A 22,500-nucleotide genomic window follows, 5' to 3' on the forward strand; every position below is an offset into this window, starting at 1 on the left:
TGACATTAAAAACTGTAATGGTAAAGCCAGATGGGAAGAAAGAGGAAGAAGGACGAGGAACCAGAGATTAACTGTACTGTGCACAGACCACACCACGCAATCCTCTAGACTGACGCTGCTGCTGCTGCTGTCACATTTCTGGGATGATACTTGCACGCATGCCGTGCAGTTTGAACTCATATTTACAGATTTATTTTGCCTTTGTAGCATAATTTGGTTTAAAAATGACCAAACTGGCTTGTAGATTCATTATTTATCTTCATTAGGCAGGTTGGCGGTTGTGCAAGTTTTGAGCAGTTAAATGACAATAACTTTACAATCCCAGACTTTAATCTGACACTAAAGTCACACACTTGCAGGAATTATTATGCATCCTGCAGCTGAAATCATCCTCCATCATCTGATTAGTCAATCTGAATGAGTTTAAACTTTTTTTAATGAAATATTTGTCTTTTTTTTTTTTTTAGTACCAATGCCAAGTATTTGATAGTCTTGCATTATAGTTGGCTTTTTGTGACAGTTTAAATTCATGAACGTTTTACAGAGCTGGAGTGTGTAGAGCTGCTGAATTTAGGCAGAAAGTTCAACTGAAAAAAAAAAAACGCACACAAACTGGTGGATGAAACCGCGACGAGATGCAGGAGAGGTGAGAGTCAGAAACAGAGAGGCAGCGATACAGTCAGAGAGACATGGAAAAAAAGAAAAAAGAGGAGGAGATGGAGTGGAAATGATGTCATTAGCCCAGAAGAGACTCGGCTCAACACGCCAGCAGCAAACTCCAACCTCCCAGTTCTCTCCCTCCCGGTCAAAAGGCCCATTTGGCTCCGCCGACTGTAAACAAACGCTCTAAACAAACCAAATAAACGCTCAAAAGCGAGCGCTCCCCTTCTTCTTCTTTTTTTTTTCCCTCCCTCTCTCTCCCGTCCTCCCCCTCTCCTCCGTCGTCTCCCTGTCATACGCGCTCAACCCCCGTTTAATGTCCTGCAAATGAAGCGGATTTATTAATGTGTAATTAAGTAATAATCATCGCTACATAATGCATGAGAGACTCGAGGGGCCGAGGGCCGACAGAGAGGAGAGAGGAGAGAGATAGGATAGCGAAGCTGCCGGAGCCGACGGAGAAGGAGATTTCTGCCGCCTCGCCTCGCTAAAGACACACATTAAAAACGGATTAATCCACTGAAATAATATTTTGATAAGAGAGAAAGCCGCGCTCTTTCATTTCACCCTCCTCCTCCTCTCTCTCTCTTTCACCGCCATCAGCTAGTTTCATGGCCCGTCGTCGCGCCATTAGTCCGTGTTCAATTAGCAGACTGCAATTAGTCGAGTCCCCTCACTGCTAACAAGGTCTAATCACTGTAGAGGCGAGAATGGTCAAGTAAATCCATCAAAGGAACACAGTCGCAGTGGTGAGACGCCGGGGAGCCGGGAGATGACGACTCATACTCCTGTTTCCTACGGCTGCCGTGACTTTTCTACGTTTAATATATGAAAGAACGCAATAATTGTAAATTGTACTGACTTGTAAATGAATTGGCGGAGTCACAATCTGTAAAGATATTTTACATTATTGGTGTTGAATAGTAGAATTAAAGGGCAGCTGCGCATTTTTCAGACTATAGGTGGGTCATGATTGTTAAACTTTCAAATGGTCATTAAATCATACACAAAAATTAAATAGCACGTTACTACGTCCAGGAGGTGGCAGTAATGCACCTAAAAGCTGTTAGCCAACCACCACGAAGAAAAACACGTTACTACCAGGCTCGCTGTGAGATTAGCTGCTGCGAAACAAATAGAAGAAACACGCAAAGACGGAGGTGCAGTTCAAACTCTGCAGATCATCAGTCTAACACAGCTGCACATCGTCATCAGAGAGCAAAGCACGGAGCAGCCGGTTCATCCACGCATCAACAATCAAACAAGTAAGTTTGATGTCGGGCATCCAGAGCAAATCATCTTTGAATAAAAGTCCAATAGTTCTCAGCGAATATCGAATAGTGTGTTTGCTTAAAATGCCCGATGTCTTTAAAGACCGTAAACAGACTACAACAAATTAATAGAAGGAAAACAAATCTGTATTTTACCACATTTAAAATTACGCTGGAATCGTACATAATGTCGTTAAAAATAAAAGTGCAATAACAATGAGAAAAAAGGGGGAAATGTAGTGTTATTTAGCAGTTTTTCTACGGCTTCATCTCTCTAAACAGCGTAGTTCATCTATCCCTGAAATTACCTACTTAGAAAAACACAACTTTCCCTTTTATAGTCACGAGAACCAAAACCTTAGCCATGAACTTTGTCACCGTTAAAAGGAGGTGGAAACAAACGTCTACTGAAACAACCAAAATCACGACTGTGATTTTCCACATTTCGACAAATTCGTACAAATTACGGTGATATAAGAAAAACAGTGATGTATCACCGGCTCACGGACGAGGTGGGCCTTCCTTTGTTATTGTTTTGGTATGCCTGGCTGGCCAGTAAGTCCGTAAGCCGGCCAGCCGGCCAGTCAGAGTCGGGTGAGCAGGTGAAACACAGAAGAACATGAAAACACAGATAATCCCCCGGTGATGCTCACCCCGTCCTGGCCTCCCTCCCTCCCTCCCTCCCTCCTGCCCAATCACCTGCTATGTGCCACTGCACTGCCCCCCCCCCCTTCCCTTCACTCCTCTCTACCTTTTACCCCCTTCACCCCCCTCCTCCACATCTATCTCGCCTCCATCCCTCGCTCCGTCTTCCCCCCCAATGCCAGGTCTTGCCAAGCTGTCAGTGGGGCAAGGTGTGGAGGGGAGATAGCAACACGCATGTATGCACACACAGATGAGGGAGTACACAAACACGCATGGTGCTTATGCAAGGGTTGCGTTACCTTTTGCTGCGCGCACACACACACACACACACACACACACACACACACACACACACACACACACACACACACACACACACACACACACACACACACACACACACAGAGAGTGGTGGTCGTCTGCCTCAGCTTTGCTTCGCTCTGCTTCGCTTGGCTGCCTGACTAAAGCTAAGCTCTGGTTATCCAGGCTGCTGAGACCAGGCTGCCTTAGTGACACACACACACACACACACACACACACACACACACACACACACACACACACACAGAAGGCTTTCATGTCCACGATGCATGCAAACACAAATACAAGAATGTAGATCTTGCAAGCATAAGCACGCACAGACGCAGGCAGCAGGAGTGGACGGGTTCAGCGGCCGAGCGGTTGTTCTCAGACAAACTGCAACGCTACAGCCGGGGGAGGGGAGGGGGGGTGCACACAGACACACACAGAAAATCCATAATTTAAAGGGCCAAGAGTAATAAAAAAAGATCCAGTGCCAAAGTAAATCCACACAGACGGTGTTTTTTGATGCCGGTTGTTTTTCTTTATAAACCAATGGGAAACAGTGGTGGCGACCGGCTGCGTTGCACACATCATGTAGGATGAACACTCTACAAAAACACACGTCACAGATCATTTCAACGCTCTTTTCAAGCCCATTAAATTTCCACTTCACCACATGCAATCTGCGATTTATTGTCGATGGATGGACATGTTTCAGAATTCCTCCCCTTATTATAGAGCTGCGTGCATCTACTGAAAAGTGAAACCAGCTTTACAGTGAGATTCCTGAGGAAGGCTGTGGAATCTGTAGGCTGTCACTGACAATCACATCCTCCTCCCTGTGACCCAACTGAACTGACGAAAAAAAATAACTGTCTTAAACAGTTTTCCTGCACATACAGCCCACAGTTTATCATCAACACACACACACACCCACCCACACACACACACACACACACACACACCCGCGGGAACACAACTATAACACATTCTGTCAGTGCTTTCTTCCTGTGTGGCGAGTGCAGCCTCTCAGACTCTGAACCTGTAATGAGGGGGAAGATCCATCAATGAAAGATCAGGCTGCTAATAAAAAAAATAAAAAAAATTTAAAAAATGAATCTTCTTCGATAGTCACACCGAGAGAGATGGAGGCCCGTATATGGTGGAGGAAATGGGGGGGGGGGCATGGCGACCACATGGTCAGCCCGTCCCGTTGCCCATCTGGGTCCCATAAAGGAAACACGGAGGCCAAGGACACCACATGCCCTCCCCCATGCATGATGCCCACTCAGCCATGCACTGCAATGAATACTATTTCGGGGAAGGAAAAGGGGGGGGGGGGGCTCCTTGCAAAATTAATACCTCTTTTAACACAAACTATTTCAATATCATATTATAAATGTTAGATTAAAGTGTGAATTTCAGTAGTGCATGTAGTTCAGGAAGCAGGAAATCTTCACCTGGTAGGATTTGGGTAAAATAGCCCTTTTTTTTTTTTTTTTTTTTTTTTTTACATATTTGGGGAAAAAATGGGATTTTGAGATGTACAAATCAAACTTCTTGCCTCCAAAATTCGTGAACAGTCCAGGTTAAGTGAGTCGTTTCAGGGGTCAAACAGCCAAACAAAACAGCAGTGTTGCAGTTTGAGACGAGTGCAATGCAGTTAATCCAGATTACATGGACCCATTGACCAAGTGAATTACGACTACAAGTATCTGAAACCCAGAAAAGAACCGAGCCACCGGTGGATCATCCGGACCTGACGCGACTGGCAGCTAATTGAAAAGCAGCTCCTTATCTCGAGGTGGCCATCAAAAAAAATTACAAAAATAACAATTTGCAATAAAAACTTACATTTTAATTATTGTGGGCTCGTGAAGCTGAGCTCACACACTAATTGTTAAGACACAATTTAGCCCTGTTGTAAAACTACACTGCTTACAGCCCTTTGGGGGGAAATCAAATAACACAAGGCTCCAAGAGTTGGGCATTAAACCTCGGTGGTGGTGTTCGTTTGTTGAGTGCTGGAGAGAAGTGTCCTCCTTCACCAACACTTTCTTACCTTTGACGGAGCGCGGTTTGGCCTGTTTCCGTCTGGACATCTCTGGTCTCGAGCTGCTTTCTTCTTAGTGTTTCTTCTTTAATTGTTTTTGTTGTTGTTGATGTTGTTCCGCTCCGTGTTTTCGGCTAACCGTACAAGGCGGACACGGTGAGGCTCGTGTTTCCTCCTCCTCCTCCTCCTTCCTCCACTTCGCTGCTGCTGCTTTCTTCGCCTGTTGCAATGCGGCAGCTTCAGTGTCGGGGTGAGAAACGGCCGTTAGTCCGCCGACAACAGCGTCGACACACACCGGGAGTGAGGCGACGCTCGGCGGCGACGCTCGGGCTCCTCGAGCTCGCCTTTTTCTTCCTCGCGCTCGCGCAACCTGTAGATTAAACGGGGAACAACTTCCCGTCGGCGGTCCCCCCACCTCCCCCCCGTCTCCGTCGCTGCACCGACAACCTCGCTCTTTTTGTGTGTGTGTGTGTGTGTGTGTGTGTGTGTGTGTGTGCTTTCCCCGGTGCAAAGCTCGTGCCGCACGCCGAGTTTCTTCCAAAGCACTGGCGGAGGAACGGTGCGCGAGCTGCCACCCACGCGCGTGGCCAAAAACCCCCCAAACACCTGAGCAGGTCCCGCGCTGGATTGAGGGTGGAGAAAAAAAACACAAAAAGTGACAGCGGTACCGTCCGAGTGCGAGGCGGCGATGCCACAGCGGTACGTGACGGTCCAGGTGACGAGGAGCCGACGGAGTGTTTTTGGGGGAAATTGCTTTTCAAAAATGGAGCGTGGCTTCCTCCCTCGCGCTCCTGTCGTCTTCGCTGGGGCTTGTTTTTAGTTTATCGAAACTGTTTCGGTCTGTTTTGGGCTATTTTTCTTTCCCCCTCCAGGAACCGAGCAGCCTCCCGTGCTCCGTCCCGCTATTCTACACTAGGCAGTGGTGGTGGTGGTGGTGGTGGTGGTCTGGTGGCATGGACATTGCGCTCTTCCCCTGCATCTCCACCCCGAGGGGAATGCTGCTTTTACTACCCACGCTTTCTGTTCTCTTTTCTTGTTAATATTTCCCAACGTCCTACCGGCGGTGTTAATAGCAGCCTGATATTTCCCTCAGTCTAACCCTCCGCTAGCCTCTGTCTCCCTGCTTTTTCTTTGTCCTGACTCTGGCTACCAGTCTCCCTCCTCCTCCTCTGCCTGCCTCTGCTGGCGGGGCTGCGGCGCAGACACACATAATAAAGCCAAGGCAGGCAGTGCTTGGCTGGAAATGTAGCCGCGTCCCAGCAGGGGGATGTGAGAGAAGGGTCCCGGCGGGGGAGCGCTCTGATCCCGCAGGGAGCAGCTCGGCACAGCCCGGGTTGGCTGAGGCAGAGAGGCAGGAGAGAGGCAGGCTTGGGCTGACGGAGAGAGAGGGGAGGCAGGGGGAGAGTTAGGCAACAGCGCCAAACTGTGGCCAACCGGTGCAACTACAGCGGGGACTCCGAATACAGAGGGAGGAGACACAGGGAAAATGTGGAGTTGGATTGAAGTGAAGTGTGGAAGAGGTTCTGTCGTTTTAATACAAAAACAAAGAAGGAAATAAGTGACTGACTGATAACATTATCATAACGAGTGATTCATATTCTGCCAAGTGGAGTTGAGAGTGAAAATAAAGTGTTATTGGGAAGCAAAATAGTGAATCGTGAGCAGTAAGGAGTTGCAGCTCCTTTAATTTGATTCTTTCTTCTAACCGTGAGCTGATGGAAACCCGTTTGCTGCAAGTTTCTTTTGCCCTCCGGTCAGAAATGAATCCAAAATTTGAGCAGTTATTGGATAAAAACATTAGTGAAGTCACAAATGGAGGTCGGTAAGCTGCTAAATTTCCCTCAGATGCATTTGTTTTATTTGGCTTGTTGCAACCCGTTATCACAGCAAAACGTGAAATAGACACGCAGGCCCACTACAGCAAAACGTGAAATAGACACGCAGGCCCACTACAGCAAAACGTGAAATAGACACGCTTTGTCGCTGTCAAGGTGTGACAGTAATTCACGCTAATAAAATAAAACAAATTGTTGGGCGTTACTTTTAAATTTGTTCTTCAACAAGGTATTAAAGTAGGTTTGAATATCTTGGTCCACATAGTTTTTTTATGACGGCAACAAAAAAAAGTTTCGTATGTTGGTATGTCTCTTCTTCTTCTTCTTCTTCATCATCATCATCTTGCACATTATCCAAAAAGCCTTTCAGACGCCTCTTCTATCAGAGTTTGAATTTGATGTTTTGCATTGAAAACCGGTGCAGCTGCACTGCATGAGCTTGCAGGAATCATGCGTACAAATCACCCACCGATGGTCCACTCCCTCCAACAACAACAACAAATGTCTTCACAGGATCTGTGCAAAATTTCTGACACGTTTTTTCATTTTGAAATGATCACATTTGTGTCAGGGCTTCATTATTCTACGTGTGTGCGGTGGGTTAATCTCTTTCCGACAGTTCCTGACGGGATTGCTTTAAGCCTATTCATTTGGGCTGAGCAGAACCTATCCGTGCATAATGTATATTTTCCGCACTTTAGGTTTGAGGCCACGTGAACCGTCTGTTTTCATGCGAGCGTGAAGCTTTGTGTGTCACATCAAAGGTTTAACATGTGTAGAGCCATTTCCTCAAAAAATATATCAGCGTCCTCTGTTGCCCTTTTGCTGCTTTGCAAGAAGAAGAAAAAGCTTTCTTTCTTCTTCTTCTTTTTTTGTTGCTGCTTTCACATTTGATGGAACCTTTTTTTTTTTTTTTTTCACAGTGAAATCACCCCTATTTAACTTACTGTATTCAATTAGCCACGCGAGTGTGTGCACGCATGCATGTGTGTTTGTGTGTCTGTCCTTGAAGCTTTCCTTTATTTCCAGCAAAGAAAAGAGAGACACGTCTGTGGACAATTTAAAGCAGACAAAGAGGAGGGAAAAAATGAAAATCACTGGGTGCTTTGTTCTTCGCTCTCTGCTCCAGCCGAGCGCCCTCTGACCGCAGCTGAGCTTTTCCATGTTGCCTCTCTCCCTCTCTCTCTGCCGCTGTCTCTCTCCCTCTCTGGTTGTCACGGATAGCTGGGTAACGTGGAGCTCCCTGTGCTGACCAGCAGGGCCGCAGATCGAGCCCCCCCCCCCCCCCCCACCTGTCCTCCCATGGAGAGACAGAGCAGCCTTTAAGATTGACCGCCTGCTGGGGTTTAGGAAGGTGGTGGGTGGAGGAAGGTGGGGGGGGCACTCCATCCGTCCCCTCCCTCTGCCTCACCCTCCAACCTTCACCCTTCCCTCCAAATGAAAAGAGTGCACGCAGGGAGACCCGTGTGTGTGTGTGTGTGTGTGTGTGTGTGTGTGTGTGTGTGTGTGTGTGTGTGTGTGTGTGTGTGTGTGTGTGTGTGTGTGTGTGCGTGCAAAGCTCCCCCAGTGTGACTGCCGCTGGCATGGAGGGGCAAAAGCCCTCACTCAGTGGTTGGTCCAGCCCCCCCTCCCCCTCCCCCTCTCCACCTCCTCCCTTTCTGCCGGTAAATACAAAGAGTGGGAAAAATAAAAGAAGCCCACATTACAAGCTCCTTAAGGGTCAAGGACAGGCCCCTCTCTGAATAGCTTCTAAGAGTCGTATTGTTGAATCACATAGCTCGCGATTACACCCTCTGTCATCTCCGCACGGATTTGGCTTTTTTCACGCGCACAACAAGGGAACATCAAGTAGCAGCCACTGAATAAGTCGGCCAACAGACACTGCAGTGGGAATTGATACAGACAGGACATCAATGGAGCAAAACCGAGGGCAGATGTAGAATTACGCCCCCCCCCCCTCTGAAAATGGGGATTTGGCTTAAAGATTTCATACCTCAACAGCAGCCGGGTTGTTGTTTTTTTTCAGTGATTTGGAATGTGAGAAGCGCTGAAATGGTGACGGAGGAGACGCGGTGCCAGAAGTGTGTGTTTTCAGAAATGCATTGTGTAAATGTTGCTGTGGTTACACGGTCCTCGCTGCACAACCCACCTCAGGGCCGCCCGCTTACACACTGTTGTCCTGTTTCATTACAGCCCGAGATCTCCCTTCTTCATTAGATCTGAGGCCAGAAGCGCGTTTCCTGAACACCGGACATTTGGTGTCATTTTAAAAACAGTCCGTGTGAGCCGGGTTTGTTTGTTGTTGTTATTGTTAAGTGCCCCTTTCTGATTACGTTTTATGTGACTATGGAATAAAAGTGTCCAAATTCTTCCCTCTTAAGGGACAAAACTGAATCTGTGTTACGTGAGATTACATTTAATTAAAATGAACATTCTACACCTAAAACGAAATATCAGAATCATTAAAACACTCTTCAATCTAGGTAATAGTAATTTTATCATATTGCAGAAATTATTGGCAATTGTTTTGTCGTCTTTCCAATTTCTTTTGCCACTAACACGATCTCTCCTGAAATCCGTGACATCAGACACTGAAAGCACGTGAACATCAGCAAGAGAGGATATAATCATCCTCCGTAGATACGACGTGGTCCAACATCGTTTAAAGGGGAAGTTTCACACTATCAACTTTTCAGCTGCAATTTATGTTTGGTAGTCATCTGGTTTAGATTTTACAGCACTTCAGGATAAAGAGAATAAGTACCAGCTTGTTGTTGGTGGAATAAAACAAAGAAGGCCCCAAACTGGGCTTCTCTGCTTGAGAAAGATAGAAATAAAAATAAAAAATGATCATCCGACAAACGTGTGTTGTTTAGTTAACGAGTTGTTTCTGAGCCGTGGACTCTGTTCTTTGTTGTGAGTCTCGGACCACATGATGAGCGGTGAAGCCTCTCTTTCTCTCATTAAACTCACCGATCAGGCTTCATGTAAGTTGTTTAAGAAACTCCCATAAAGCTCAGATTATAACTCTTTCCGTCACTTCGTGTGCACATGACAGCAGGTTCTGTGTTCAAGCGTGCCCGTTTGAAAAAGCTATAAAATCACTTCCCTTCCACAACGGAACAGTGAAATAGACCCGCCGGTCCGCTGCAGCAAAGCGTGAAATAGATACGCTGTCGAGGCGTGACAGTTACACGTTTTACTGTAGTGGACAGAAACTAAACCCACTGTATGCGTGTGTGTAAGATTCACGCTTTCAAAATGTGTAACTGTCACGCCTAGACTAGTTAAAGCGTGTCTATTTCACGCTTTGCTGTGATATCGCGGGTTGTGTGGAGGAGAAGATCGCATTGCACCTGAAACTGCAGTTGCTTTTGCTCAGAGGAATGAATTGCACAAATAATGTCACGTTTTCATGATTCGGGCGTCATGCGAACTGCAGCTGGAGCGCAGCCGTGCAGCCGTGCAGCCGTGCAGCCTGTGAGCGTCCTCGCTGGAGATTAGAGGCCTCGTCTGCAGAGTGCAGCCGAGGTCAGACGCCGCTGAGAGCCGGCATGCTCTTCACCTCAGGGTGAACCTGTAGCATGTGTGTGTTTAGTGCATTCGGCCTCCTTTTGTCTTCACTTCACTTCACACACACACACACACACACACACACACACACACACACACACACACACACACACACACACACACACACACACACACACACACACACACACACACACTCTCTCTCTCTCTCTCTCTCTCCAGCCTCTGTCTCAGGTATCCGGCCTGGTGTTCCCGTGGTGAGGAGGCCGTACCGTGTATTCTCTTCACCAAAGTGCTCCTGAACACGGGTCCGTTTGTGCTGCCTTGCTCGCCTGCCACTAAGCGGATCGACTTCATGTTATATTTATGCAGCCTCAAGCGCCCTCTTCTCTCCCTATCTTCCTTCATCATCCTCTCCCTCCCTCCCTCCCTCCCTCCCCGCCCGTCTTCTGCTGCGTTGAACTCTCGCCAGCTCCACTAGGTCTCCCCTCTGCAGACAACAGCGTTCCATCTCGTTGCTTTTGCCCTAGATATCGTCTATTTTTATATGGAATAATTAGACACACAACTGATTTAAATACTAATACCGAGCCTTCTTCTTTTGTCTGGCGCTCGCATGTGGGATGGCTGCACAATAAAGCCAAAGGTGAGAGACACACGTCCCTTTCTGGGTTTGTTTTAACCGTCCTCTCCACGGTGTGTTTTCTGGGTGCGATGCAGTCTGCAGCACAAACTTCGAGTAGATGTGTGAACACTCACAAACACAACGCTACACTCATTATCTGTTTCCAAAGGTGAAAACGAGGGAGAACATTCAGCCCGTGGTTACTGTTGTTATTATTAACGTGTATTCAGCGCGGGAGGAAGAAAAAAAAGAAAAAAGATCACATTATTTTCAATATTTGTTTGGAGTATTTGTTGAGCCTGTTAATTTACAGCCAACCGCAAGGTCTTTGCAGAGGTATTAGTGTGTGTGTGTGTGTGTGTGTGTGTGTGTGTGTGTGTGTGTGTGTGTGTGTGTGTGTGTGTGTGTGTGTGTGTGTGTGTGTGTGTGTGTGTGTGTGTGTGTGTGTGTGTGTCCCAGCTGTCTGTACAGTCTCCAAAGAGAGAAAACATGGCAGCAGTGATGATGATGTTGATGATGATGATGATGTGTATGATTTTATTGATGAAGACACTGCCTTGTGCGTTGTGCATGATTTAATATATTTGTGGTTATTGACGTCGACAACAGGAAATCATTTCTGCTCCTGTGGCAAATAAAAGGCTCAAGATTACAGGACGTTGGAGGTGAATTTAAATGTGGACGTTTACGTGTCTGAACGGTGCAGCTGGAGTGTTTAGATGCTGTTAACCACTGTGATGGTTCTCTCGATTACATCATATGTGAGGTACTTTAGATCCACCTGTCTGAAAGATGATGACCTGTTGCAAGTTATGAAAAAATGTGATTCATTTTAAGTAATTTACGTGTAACTTTGCTTACGTAAAATAGTTTGAACCTGAACCACACGGTGTTTGATGCCTGAATCGAAGGCGTCTTACTTTTCACGTGGAGGCAAAGCAAAACGTGACACTGACACGGCATCCTCTAGTGGACTGACGGGTGTATTACACGCTTTATCGTGTTACTGGATTGTCTTGTTCAGACCAGGCGGAGACCAGTGGTGATGTCATCGTTGGTTTGTGATCGTTATGAATCCTCCAGTTCAGATTCTGTCCGTCACCATCTTTGCTTGTTCGGAGCGGTTTGGAGCAGGAAGTGACCATATTTGGACGAGCTGGGGGAGGAGCCAGCGGTGGATCTGACTGATCTGATCGGAAACCTGACGATACTACATCCCGCCCACCGATCGCTGTAACCTGACTGCACCACAGGCCTGTCAATCAAACAGACACGCCCCCAAAAACAGGTCTTCTTGAATCTTCTTTTCTAATGAATGAGGGATTATTTTCAGATGGACCTCCAGAAAACTAAGAAGAAGGAGTGACTTTAGCTAACAACACCGAGATAACTGATGGACACATTTTATTCACTTTGGATTTGATGAGAGAAGTTGAATGGGAGTCTATGGAGCCGGAGGCTTTTTGGAGCCGACCTCTAGTGGCACTCGCTGGTATTGCAGCTGAAGACACTTCTGGATCAGAACCATTTTACAGACCTGAAGCTTCGAACTTTTATATCCAGTCTGTGGATAAAACAGGCAAATTTATGATATGCTGATAATGTCATACTTCATGAACATGATTCGTGACCTCCACCAGCACCAAACCTTCCTCCTTGGTCTTCACCAGACACACCGTTGTTCAGTTTAACATTGTCTGCTGAATTTCTTGGTTCAGCCAAAGGAATTACAGAACCTTTTCTTTGTGTTTGTTTTGAACAAAAAAGGGGGAAACTGTGTGTAGTTGGTACGCTCACACAACGTCTAGGTTCCTGTGAACCTCTCAGGGCTTCGCCTGCCTCGGCCATGAGGGGTTGTTGAAAAGAAACGGTGGCAGTGTGACAGCTCGGAGACGCAAAACCAAATCCACTTTCTTTCCCTTTTCTTCCTGCTCGGCGTTCTCATTCAGCGCTGAGCCCTCAACAATGTGGCGTTTCCCCCGACGAGCTCCCTCTGCAGGGAGCACACCCCCTTCTTTCCTAATTTCCCTCCACCTCGACAGAAAAGAGCCCCGTTAAAGAGCGTCATTAGTGCCAGGCCGCTTTTTTGTTCGCGTACTCTCAGAAGAAAGAGGAAGTGTTATCTGTGGCGGGCAAACTTAACCCAATTAAGATCTGGTGGGGCGTAGGGGCTTGGCTTGGGACACTGCTGAGGCTGCCAGCTTGCCAAGCGGGCACGCGGCCAGCCAGCCAGCCAGACAACCGACCAGGCAGGCAAGTAGCCAGCCGCCCACTCAGCCAGCCAGCAGCCAGTCAAACAGCCAGCCAGCAGCCGGGGAAGCAAGCAGCTGGCTGCTCGGTGCACCTACCGACCCGGCAGTCCAACCGCTCAGCAGCCGTCCTGCCAGACACACGGCCTCCTTCTCAATCTGACTTTGGTTCAGAATCGATCTTCAAGTGCTCCGATTGGCAGAACGATCTGATTTATTGCCTTCTGTGCTGTTTATCTACAGTGTGTGTGTGTGTGTAAGTGTGTGTGTGTGTGTGTAAGTGTGTGTGTGTCCGGGCCTGCCATCTGCAGCAGCAGTGATTGATAAGGAAGTGAATAACTGTCGTGTGTTACGCTTCCGGACGTCGCGTCAAAGGATATCTGACGGAGGTTTAAAAGGAATTTCTTAAAATGTTGCACAAACGTTCACTTTAACTCAAAAGGTTAAAGGTCACTGTGACCTCACAAAACCCGTTTGTGGACATATCTCAAGAATTAATTCATTATTTATGATCAAATTTCACAAATGTCAAAGGGTAAAAGGATAATGTCACATTTAATATTCTGGTTTCAGATATTGGTTTTGGACTCGTCTTAAACTGGATGTGAACCTGGTTTTAGACAGTTTTAGGACTGATTTTAGACTTAGCTTAGCTGGTCCTTCCTGTCGAGTCTGTTTGATCCCGGCTCGACATTTTCAGATGAACATTTCTGCATTTTGTAGCCGAAGCTCTCGACTCGGCCTCCTCTGCTGCATTTATAGACACTCGTGGTCTTTTTAATGCCGCTGGATGTGTTTGCATTAAGAAAGACTAGAAAAATAAATCCATGAACATCCTTTAACTGACGACAGGTTGAGTATTAAGTCCCCGAATCAAATATGTCTGCTTCTTAAAATATATTTCATAAACGTCCTCAGACGTGCAGGATGGACGCTCGGAGGGCTAACGCACATTTTTTACATGCTATCTAACCATGTGACAAAAGTCTAGCCGTGTGTGTGTGTGTGTGTGTGTGTGTGTGTGTGTGTGTGTGTGTGTGTGTGTGTGTGTGTGTGTGTGTGTGTGTGTGTGTGTGTGTGATGCGCTGGTGGCGTTTCTCAAACGGAGCATTTGCAATTAACCAAACAACAAAAGACCCCTTGTCATATGCAAATGTGGACTGAGACTGAGACATCATCACCCCGTACATTAGAGCATACACCCATCTCACACACACACACACACACACACACACACACACACACACACACACACAGCGGCATACTTCAGAATCATCAAAACTTCTTCCCCTGGTGCCACACCTCACACTGGCACACACACAAACACGCTCACCCCATGATCCGCGCACTAGTGCCAGATACACACTCCAACAGCCAAACATGTTGATAATTAGAGCCTTGTTATTGGAAGGTGTTATCACAACAATTAACACCCTAATGTGTGTATGCGTGTGTGTGTGTGTGTGTGTGTGTGTGTGTGTGTGTGTGTGTGTGTGTGTGTGTGTGTGTGTGTGTGTGTGTGTGTGTGTGTGATGGAAGGAGAAGTGGTTGTTGTGTGTGTGTGTGTGTGTGTGTGTGTGTGTGTGTGTGTGTGTGTGTGTGTGTGTGTGTGTGTGTGTGTGTGTGTGTGTGTGTGTGTGTGTGTGTGTGTGTTGTGTGTGTGTGTGTGTGTGTGTGTGTGTGTGTGTGTGTGTGTGTGTGTGTGTGTGTGTGTGTGTGTGTGTGCAAGCCATCCTGTGATGCCGGGTGGTGATGGTGGGGAAAGTGTGCGTGTGCATTCCATTAATTCTGACACACACACACACACACACACACACACACACACACACACACACACAGTGAGGGTTCGGTGTAACAATGAAACAGTTTCCCATTTGATGAAGTTCCTGTGATTTCTGACACAAAGGCAGCAGGAATAGGTGGAGTGATAGATTCTGATTGATATCCAGTGGGGAGCAGAGACAGGAGAGGGGGCGGGGCTAGCTGTGAGTGTGTGTGTGTGTGTGTGGGGGGGGGGGTATGCTCTCGTAAACGAAAAGAGGAGAGTCGGGGGAGGTCTGAGCACAAAATGATGGAGGAAGAAGACAATAATTTTTTTAAGCTCTAAATATTTGTGTGTTTTTTTTATAGCAAGTTTCCGTTTTAAATGACGACAGTTTTGGGGCGAAGACGACGCGAGTGGAAAACAAATGACTTTACTCAGGAGGCAAGGAGGTGGAGGAATGACAGAGGGATGAGGGTGGGGGGGGCACAGGTGGAGGCAGGTGTTAAAGTGTTAAAGGATGGGGAGGAAGAGGAGAGCAATGAAATGTGTGTGTCAGCGATAGAGAGAAGTAGTGATTTTATGTGTCCAAAATGTGTATTTATACCGTTTATAAAGCTTTAAAATATTTGTTTTAAGTGCATTTTTTTATTTGAGATGATCCAAAATATTTAATTATATTTATATAAGTGAAATTTTCATCTGGTCACTTTGTTTTCACTTTATTTAAGTTGTGTGGTTTTAATTTGTGCATTCGGAAACATCCAGAGAAGCCCGAGAGGAGGAAGTATGGAATTTTATTTTGGTGATGGAAACTCAGAAATCAGCTAATGAACCCCAAAAAAATAATAATGTCTTGTTTCAGAAAATCTTTCATGTTTCTGAATGTGCATCTATATAAAAATATATAATAAAATGTTATAAAAATTATAACGCATGCAATTCTGAAAATACACAAGTTTAGAGCTGGAAATTAGCAGATAGATTTTCAGAATAAAATGATTGGATGCTTATTTACAGAAACAACTGAAGCGTCATGCTTCTTTGGCTTTTTATTTTTTTTAAAAATTGATGTTTTCAATGCAGTTTTTATTATGTTGTTTCCTGTGTTGTTTTGAGATCATGTCGCGATTTACATCATTTGAGGGTCCACTGCAAGAAATGTGTGCTTACATATGCTGCATGTACATGAAGAACACATTTGCTGATGATCTCTTTACTTTTAGACTTTTTTTATTTAATAATTCACAACTATTTGTTGAATTTGATGCATTTTTTTCTGTTCTTATGCATCTCATTTCTTTTCTATGTATTTAAATGCTCCTTTTAGTCTGTTTTCACATGAAACTCATTCTCTTGCTGTAAAACACTGAGCTGCATTGTTGTATGAAAGGTGCGATACAAATAAAGTTTATTATTATTGTCATACATCTGTCATCATTTTTATAGGCTGCTTCTCAAAACTCCCTGTTGGTTTACTTTTTCCTTCCAAAGTTTAAAACGCACACACGACAGTGACGGACTGATTCTGTTGATTTTACTGCTCTTATTAATATTTGAAAAGTCTGCAGCAAATTACAAAAACACACAAATCAAAGCTGAAATTATTTCCGTTGCGATTGATAATCTGAAGTATCCCAAGCAATTATTAACTCTCTTATTTTGTTTGGCTGTAAACTGAAAATTCAATTCCACAAGCCGCATTTGGAAAATGCAGAAACTTGCTCCTGCAGACATTTATATATTAAAAAAAAATTTAAAAAAAATAAAAAAAAACAACCTTCAGTTAGACACTTAAACAATGAGCTGAATCCGACAGTACGCTGCTTTAACACACAGTCAATCAGAGAGAGTGTGTGTGTGTGTGTGTGTGTGTGTGTGTGTGTGTGTGTGTGTGTGTGTGTGTGTGTGTGTGTGTGTAGGCTGGTGTAATGAGGTGGAGACGCTTGTCCATTACTTCCTGAGTTGATGGGCTCGTCGCAGCAGCGCTGCCACAGCTGGAGCGGAGGAGGAGGAGGAGGAGGAGGAAGAGGAAGCCATGAGGAGACGTTCAGACACATTCACCCTCCGCCTGTTTGTCTGAGCGCTGCTTTCACTCCCACTTTAACTTACAACATCCTTAATGTTAACACTAATGCACTTAAGTTAAAGCACTTTGCAAAGAAGTTCATTAATTGTTTGTACACAGAAAAACTGTTTCAAAGTATTTGAACTCAAACCGACAAAAATAAATAAATAAATTCCTGCAGAGAAATGTAGAAGAAAAAGATTTGAAGATTTCCATGTGAAGTTTTGTATTTTTTACAGTTTTCACTCTTCAGGAAGTTTATGTTTAAAAACTGAAATAATCCTTCTAAAATTAGACGGAGGAAAAACCGGACGAGGTCGTGTGATGCAAGTCTGGAGAAAATGTAAATCGCTGATTCATGGATTATATTAATACAGATGTGAATAAATGACCTGGGAGATAATAGTTGAAAGTATGAACTCTGCTCAAGTCTCAGAAGTTGTAAATAAGTTTTCCGAGTTGGAAATGTGGCAACGCGGAATCAAATGATGTGACATGGAGGTACAAAGCTTTTTCCAAATTCAGTTACTATTTTGTTTTAATGCTGCCTGATGTAAAGGAGCAGGTGTGTGTCGCCATCTGGAGGTTAAAAGGTGTAACTACATCATAGGAGAATCAGGGATTACACGGAACCAAGAATCAAACCTGCTCTCACAATAGGAACAGTTTGGACTTTAAAAATATGTTTTTTATTTTTAAGTCTGTTAGTTTGAATGAGAACTTGTAAAACGGTAGAAATCAACTCATTTTGTTCAATGTTACCCTAAAATATCTAAAAATCAAACATTAATAAACACCTGAGGCCTCATTCATAAGGAGGTAAAAGTTTGCTGTAAAAGTTCCTCCTGGTGACAAAAATCCAAAGAAATTGTTAGAAAATATGACGTTTTAGACACAAAGATGTTTTCTGAAAGTGAACGTTTGAAGAAATTCAGACATCGACCAGAAGGAACGACAGTAAAAGCTACATTTCTGATCATGTAAAATAAATAAGACCATCGTCCCCGTGAAGCAGCTTCACGCTGTGAGGAACGTTTCTGTCACCAGGAACTCCTGCTGGAAGTCAAAAATTACGTCGTTGTTGATTTTAAAAGAGCTGCAGCTGTTTAAAAAAAAAACCTGTTTCCCCAAAAAGTTGGAGCACCGAAGAAAAATGTAAATAAATACAGAATGCATTGATTTGTAAATCACATAAATGTGCTTATTTTGAATTTGATGGCAGCAACATGTCTTATAAATGCTGCTAAGCGTAACTTCTTTGTGTCTTCGAGAAATTCCAAATGAGCACTTTTTTTTTTTTTTTTTTTAAAGAATACAGATTTCTCACTTTCAACATTCGATATGTTGTCTTTGGTCTATTTTTAATTCAAATGTTTAGTTGCAAATCATCGCATTCTGGTTTTATTTACATCTTACAGATGTGTGACGCTGACGTCTCCACTCAGACTCACTTAAAGTTGTCCTTAAAGTCCGGACTTGAAATTTAAAGAGTTTGGTTTCATATTTCCACCTTAAATTAGAGCAACTTGTACAGTTTTTCACTTTGATTCAACATTTCTGTCCTCTGGGATTCATCAGTCGGCACTGAGGGACTTAAACTGATGTCACTTTTTTTTTTTTTTAATTCTTGACGTTTAATTATCATTTTAATAAAAGACAAAAGAAAAACATCAAAAAGCTCATCATATCCAAACAAAATATTAAAACATTTATAGAGGTTTTCTTTGAAAATAGAATTCAGATCAGACCAGTCAAACACATCAAAGAAAAAAAACACTCATCCACAGAATAACCTGCTGGAATATTTACATGATATATACACACACCTGCTTCGTGAATGCAGAGAATCTTTTTGTGAAATTTTTAAGCACCGGAGGGGGCGGGGCTTCTAATACAGAAAAAAAACCAGGAGGTCCAACCACAGAGAGCTCTTACCTGCCTGTTGCTTTAGAAATGAACCAGCTGCCCAACGCTGCACGGGACGGCTCGTTTTGTGGATCAGAGTTCATCCTGAGCGGCCGTCAGCGTCCAGAGACGCCGACGGCACGAACACAAAGCCGAGGAAACCATACGTACAACTGTCAGTCTGAATCCTCCGTCAGTCCATCCGCCATGTTTTATCTTCCAGCTGGCTGTGGGTTACTAGTTAAAAAAAGGTCTTTTTTTCTTTTAGTGTCGGGGGCCACTCAGTCGGGGGAGTGGGGGGCCTGAAAGATGAGAAAAATACATCACACAATAAACATTAAAACACTTTTTACGTATACAGATGTCATAAAAGGCCAAAAAGGAAACAGAAACGTGAGATAATAAATCCTGAATGATCCACCTGGGGCCAATAGGAGCGGAGGGCGGGAGCTCTTCAGAGAGGGCGGAGCTCCTCGAGGTCCGTGGGGGCCCCTGGGGCCGGGGTGGAACGGAGGTGGGTGGTGGAGGAGGGGACCGCGAGGCACGCTGGGGGCCCCGTAAGGGATGTGCGAGGACAGCGGACCCCGAATGAGCGGCTGCCCCAACGGACAGGGGAGCCGGTGCAGGGAGAGCAGCGGGGGGGGTTTGGTTTTAGGGTAAGAGCCTGGAAGGAGAGGGACCAGACGGAGTTAGACACGCTACATACGTACGCCAACATATCAAATGCAGGTTGTTTACTGCTGTAACCTGACTGCACCACAGGCCTGTCAATCAAACAGACACGCCCCCAAAAACAGGTCTTCTTGAATCTTCTTTTCTAATGAATGAGGGATTATTTTCAGATGGACCTCCAGAAAACTAAGAAGAAGGAGTGACTTTAGCTAACAACACCGAGATAACTGATGGACACATTTTATTCACTTTGGATTTGATGAGAGAAGTTGAATGGGAGTCTATGGAGCCGGAGGCTTTTTGGAGCCGACCTCTAGTGGCACTCGCTGGTATTGCAGCTGAAGACACTTCTGCCTCATTGTTGAGTAAAGTTGTGGCTGCAGCACTCACCTGGTGAAGGTAGGAGAGGTACGGGTGCAGGCGGGGAGAGGTCCACCAGGGAGCCCCCCACCACAGCGGACGGAGGCTGCGGGGGTCCGGGCGGAGTCGGGAGCAGAGGAGGCGGTTTGCCGAGTCCTGCAGGCAGCAGCATGTTGCCCCTCTCGCCGGCGGTGCCGGAGGCTGCAGAGACACAAACCAGACGGACGTGGCAGACGAGGAAACCCAAAGTTGAAAAGTTAACGTCGCGGTCGTCACCTTCCACGTGGTCCCGCCGGGAGCGGACGTACTGCGCGACGGTCTCCAGCTCTTCGGGGTAGAGGTGCACGCCGTCGGCCAGCAGCAGCAGCAGCTGCCGGGTTTCCGTGGGGACGGAGTGGCGCGCGATCTTCTCCCGCTCCAGGAAGTCATCGAGCAGCTGCGACGCCTGCGCCGCCACGTCCGAGGGGTCCCGCTGGGGGGGGGGGCGCTCCTTGGAGTGTCTGCGGCCGTACTCCGCCTGGACAAAGTCCATGGCCTGGTCTTTGGGCATGTTGCGGTGGACTGAGGAGGGAAGGCGGACGGTGAGGAGGCGGCGACACGTAGAAAACAACAACAGATCTTATTGTTGGGAATCAGCACGCTCAGCAAAAAAAACTTTACATGCTGAGTTTTGGTTTGTTGGAGTTGGAGATTAGAGGCGTGCAGATTCAGGAACTTTTTAATGCCTTGTTCATGTTTCTGGACGTAAAGTAACTGATCACCGGTTTTATTTTAAAATAATGAATATACTTCAGATGATTTGTGCATTTTAAATTTGCTGGCGTGATAAATAATTCCTGTATTATATATATATATATATATATTTTTTTTTTAATGGTTATATATGAATTGGTTTGTTTTTTTTAACTGGTTTCAGTTTGGCTGAGGAGTAAAAATGTATTTAGGGCAAAATTTAGATGTTTGTTGTTGTTGTGAAATAAACAACAGCATCAGTACATTTGATGTTCTTGTTTTTATATGATGCGTTTTTTTCTAAATTTGTTTTATGCAGATGTTTTTGTGCGTTTATAAAAATAAAAATTAGAAATGTTGATTTCACAGTGAATTACAATAAAGTTTCGTACGGAGAAACTTCGCTTTACGACAACTTGAGTTTCATTTCGGTCGCCATCTGTTCTTGTGGTTAAACCGGCTGCATGCGACTTGCAGCCTGCAAACCTGCAGCTGCCGTGCAGACGCAGCAACACGCGTCTCGGGAAATATGAAACGTCAAAGGTGCAAACACACATCACTCCTCTCGTTTCCTTCTTCCAAAGCACACCGACGATCAAAAAACAATCTACACTACAAAAAATATTAAAACTTTGGTTTTTGCTCCCATTTTTTTTTTTTTTAGGAGTTGAAGTCCAGAAGAACTCCGTCGGCTTTTCCTGCGTTCTTCTTCTACGGTATCTTTAACGTGGACTTCCTGCAGAGCTCCGATGATGACGACTAACAAACAATACGTTTCCAAAGGAGCACAAACTGATGTTTTAGCGTTAAACTATGTGGGCGAAGAATTCTCCGATGTCAAAGGTCAAAGTTGAGAATGAAAATCAGACATTCATGCTCATAATTACACTTCTGCCTTCGACTCACCAGGTTTGTTTACACCTTTGGAGGCCGTTATGTAGCAACGCCTCTTCATAACTCACTAAAGGAATCGCTGAGATCTCTCAACAGTGTTAACGGGAAGAACTGATGAGCAGCGTCACAAAAATGAAACACAAGTTGTAATAAATCAGAGTCTTTGTTCAGTTTATTAAGTATGTAATATTGTGTAATATTGTGTAATATTGTGTACAAGTGGCAGCCAATGGAGAGACGGCTGATAACGTGTCCACTGAATAAATATTTGCTGGATTTAATATTCTCGGGGTGATTTTTGAGAACAAGTTGGTGTTTCAGTGGCCGTATTTCTTATTTCTACTATTTTAAGTCTATTTCGGAGTGAATGTTGAAAGTGAACTGCACTGACTGGAGAGGAAGAAAAAGGGGGGGAAGATGGAGGGGTTGCAAACGGAGGTGGGCTTTGGGTTCAGCTTGACGGGGGACGGACTTACTTTTGAGGGAGTCTGAGAATATGATAACAGTGCAGGAGGACAGAGTTACGTTTGTCTGTTCCACCAGAATACATAACGGGGAGCCGTCGGCCCGGACGTCCTGCAGGGCCCGGGTCAGGCCCGACTCCGCTTGGAGGTAGAGCATCTCCACTGACAGGCCGCGTTCCTGCAAGCACTGGCTTAGCGATTTGGGGTAATCCCTTTGAGAGGAAGAGAAACACTTTGTTAACGTGAGTGACTCCGCTGGCATAAAGAGAAACCCTGAGTGAAAAAACATGATGAGTCGTCATTCCTGGAGGATGTTTTTAGAGCTCTCGTGGGTGTGTTTAGGGTGTTCGTGTGTGTTTAGGTAAAAACAGAAGGTCTTATTCATGAGGAAGACTTGAGGGACCTCGTTTATGAAAAAATAATGAAAATACGCCTTCAAAATGGTCGGAGCAGCAGTTGGCAGGTCTGTAA

At 45.2% G+C, this 22,500-nt stretch overlaps 2 protein-coding genes across 9 annotated transcripts in view; both read right to left on the reverse strand.

The window, feature by feature from the left end:
• The window catches only part of znf423 (zinc finger protein 423), a 150,714-nt gene extending 144,432 nt beyond the window's left edge, over positions 1-6,282 (reverse strand). For 5 of the 8 annotated variants that reach the window (XM_069716892.1, XM_069716890.1, XM_069716888.1 and 2 more), the window contains exon 1: positions 4,942-6,280. In XM_069716892.1, coding sequence (XP_069572993.1) covers positions 4,942-4,981 — 40 coding nt within the window. In that variant the 5' untranslated portion in view covers positions 4,982-6,280. Of the gene's footprint in view, positions 1-4,941 lie in introns of all 8 variants that reach the window. The other 3 variants (XM_069716886.1, XM_069716889.1, XM_069716891.1) reach the window with 2 other exon arrangements.
• A 12,405-nt stretch (positions 6,283-18,687) lies between these two features.
• LOC138631759 (nuclear receptor coactivator 5) overlaps positions 18,688-22,500 on the reverse strand; it is a 7,839-nt gene continuing 4,026 nt past the window's right edge. Inside the window, exons 5-9 of the mRNA XM_069716925.1 lie at positions 22,042-22,241; positions 20,216-20,500; positions 19,970-20,140; positions 19,329-19,571; positions 18,688-19,209 (exon numbers count right to left, since the gene is read on the reverse strand). Of these exons, the coding sequence (XP_069573026.1) occupies positions 19,172-19,209; positions 19,329-19,571; positions 19,970-20,140; positions 20,216-20,500; positions 22,042-22,241 (937 nt within the window). The 3' untranslated portion in view covers positions 18,688-19,171. The remainder of the gene's footprint in view (positions 19,210-19,328; positions 19,572-19,969; positions 20,141-20,215; positions 20,501-22,041; positions 22,242-22,500) is intronic.

Source organism: Brachyistius frenatus, unplaced genomic scaffold (genome assembly GCF_029030835.1).
Source record: "Brachyistius frenatus isolate BFR_SWC_R1_liver_20210118 unplaced genomic scaffold, ASM2903083v1 Contig_164, whole genome shotgun sequence".
Classification (NCBI taxonomy): domain Eukaryota; kingdom Metazoa; phylum Chordata; class Actinopteri; family Embiotocidae; genus Brachyistius; species Brachyistius frenatus.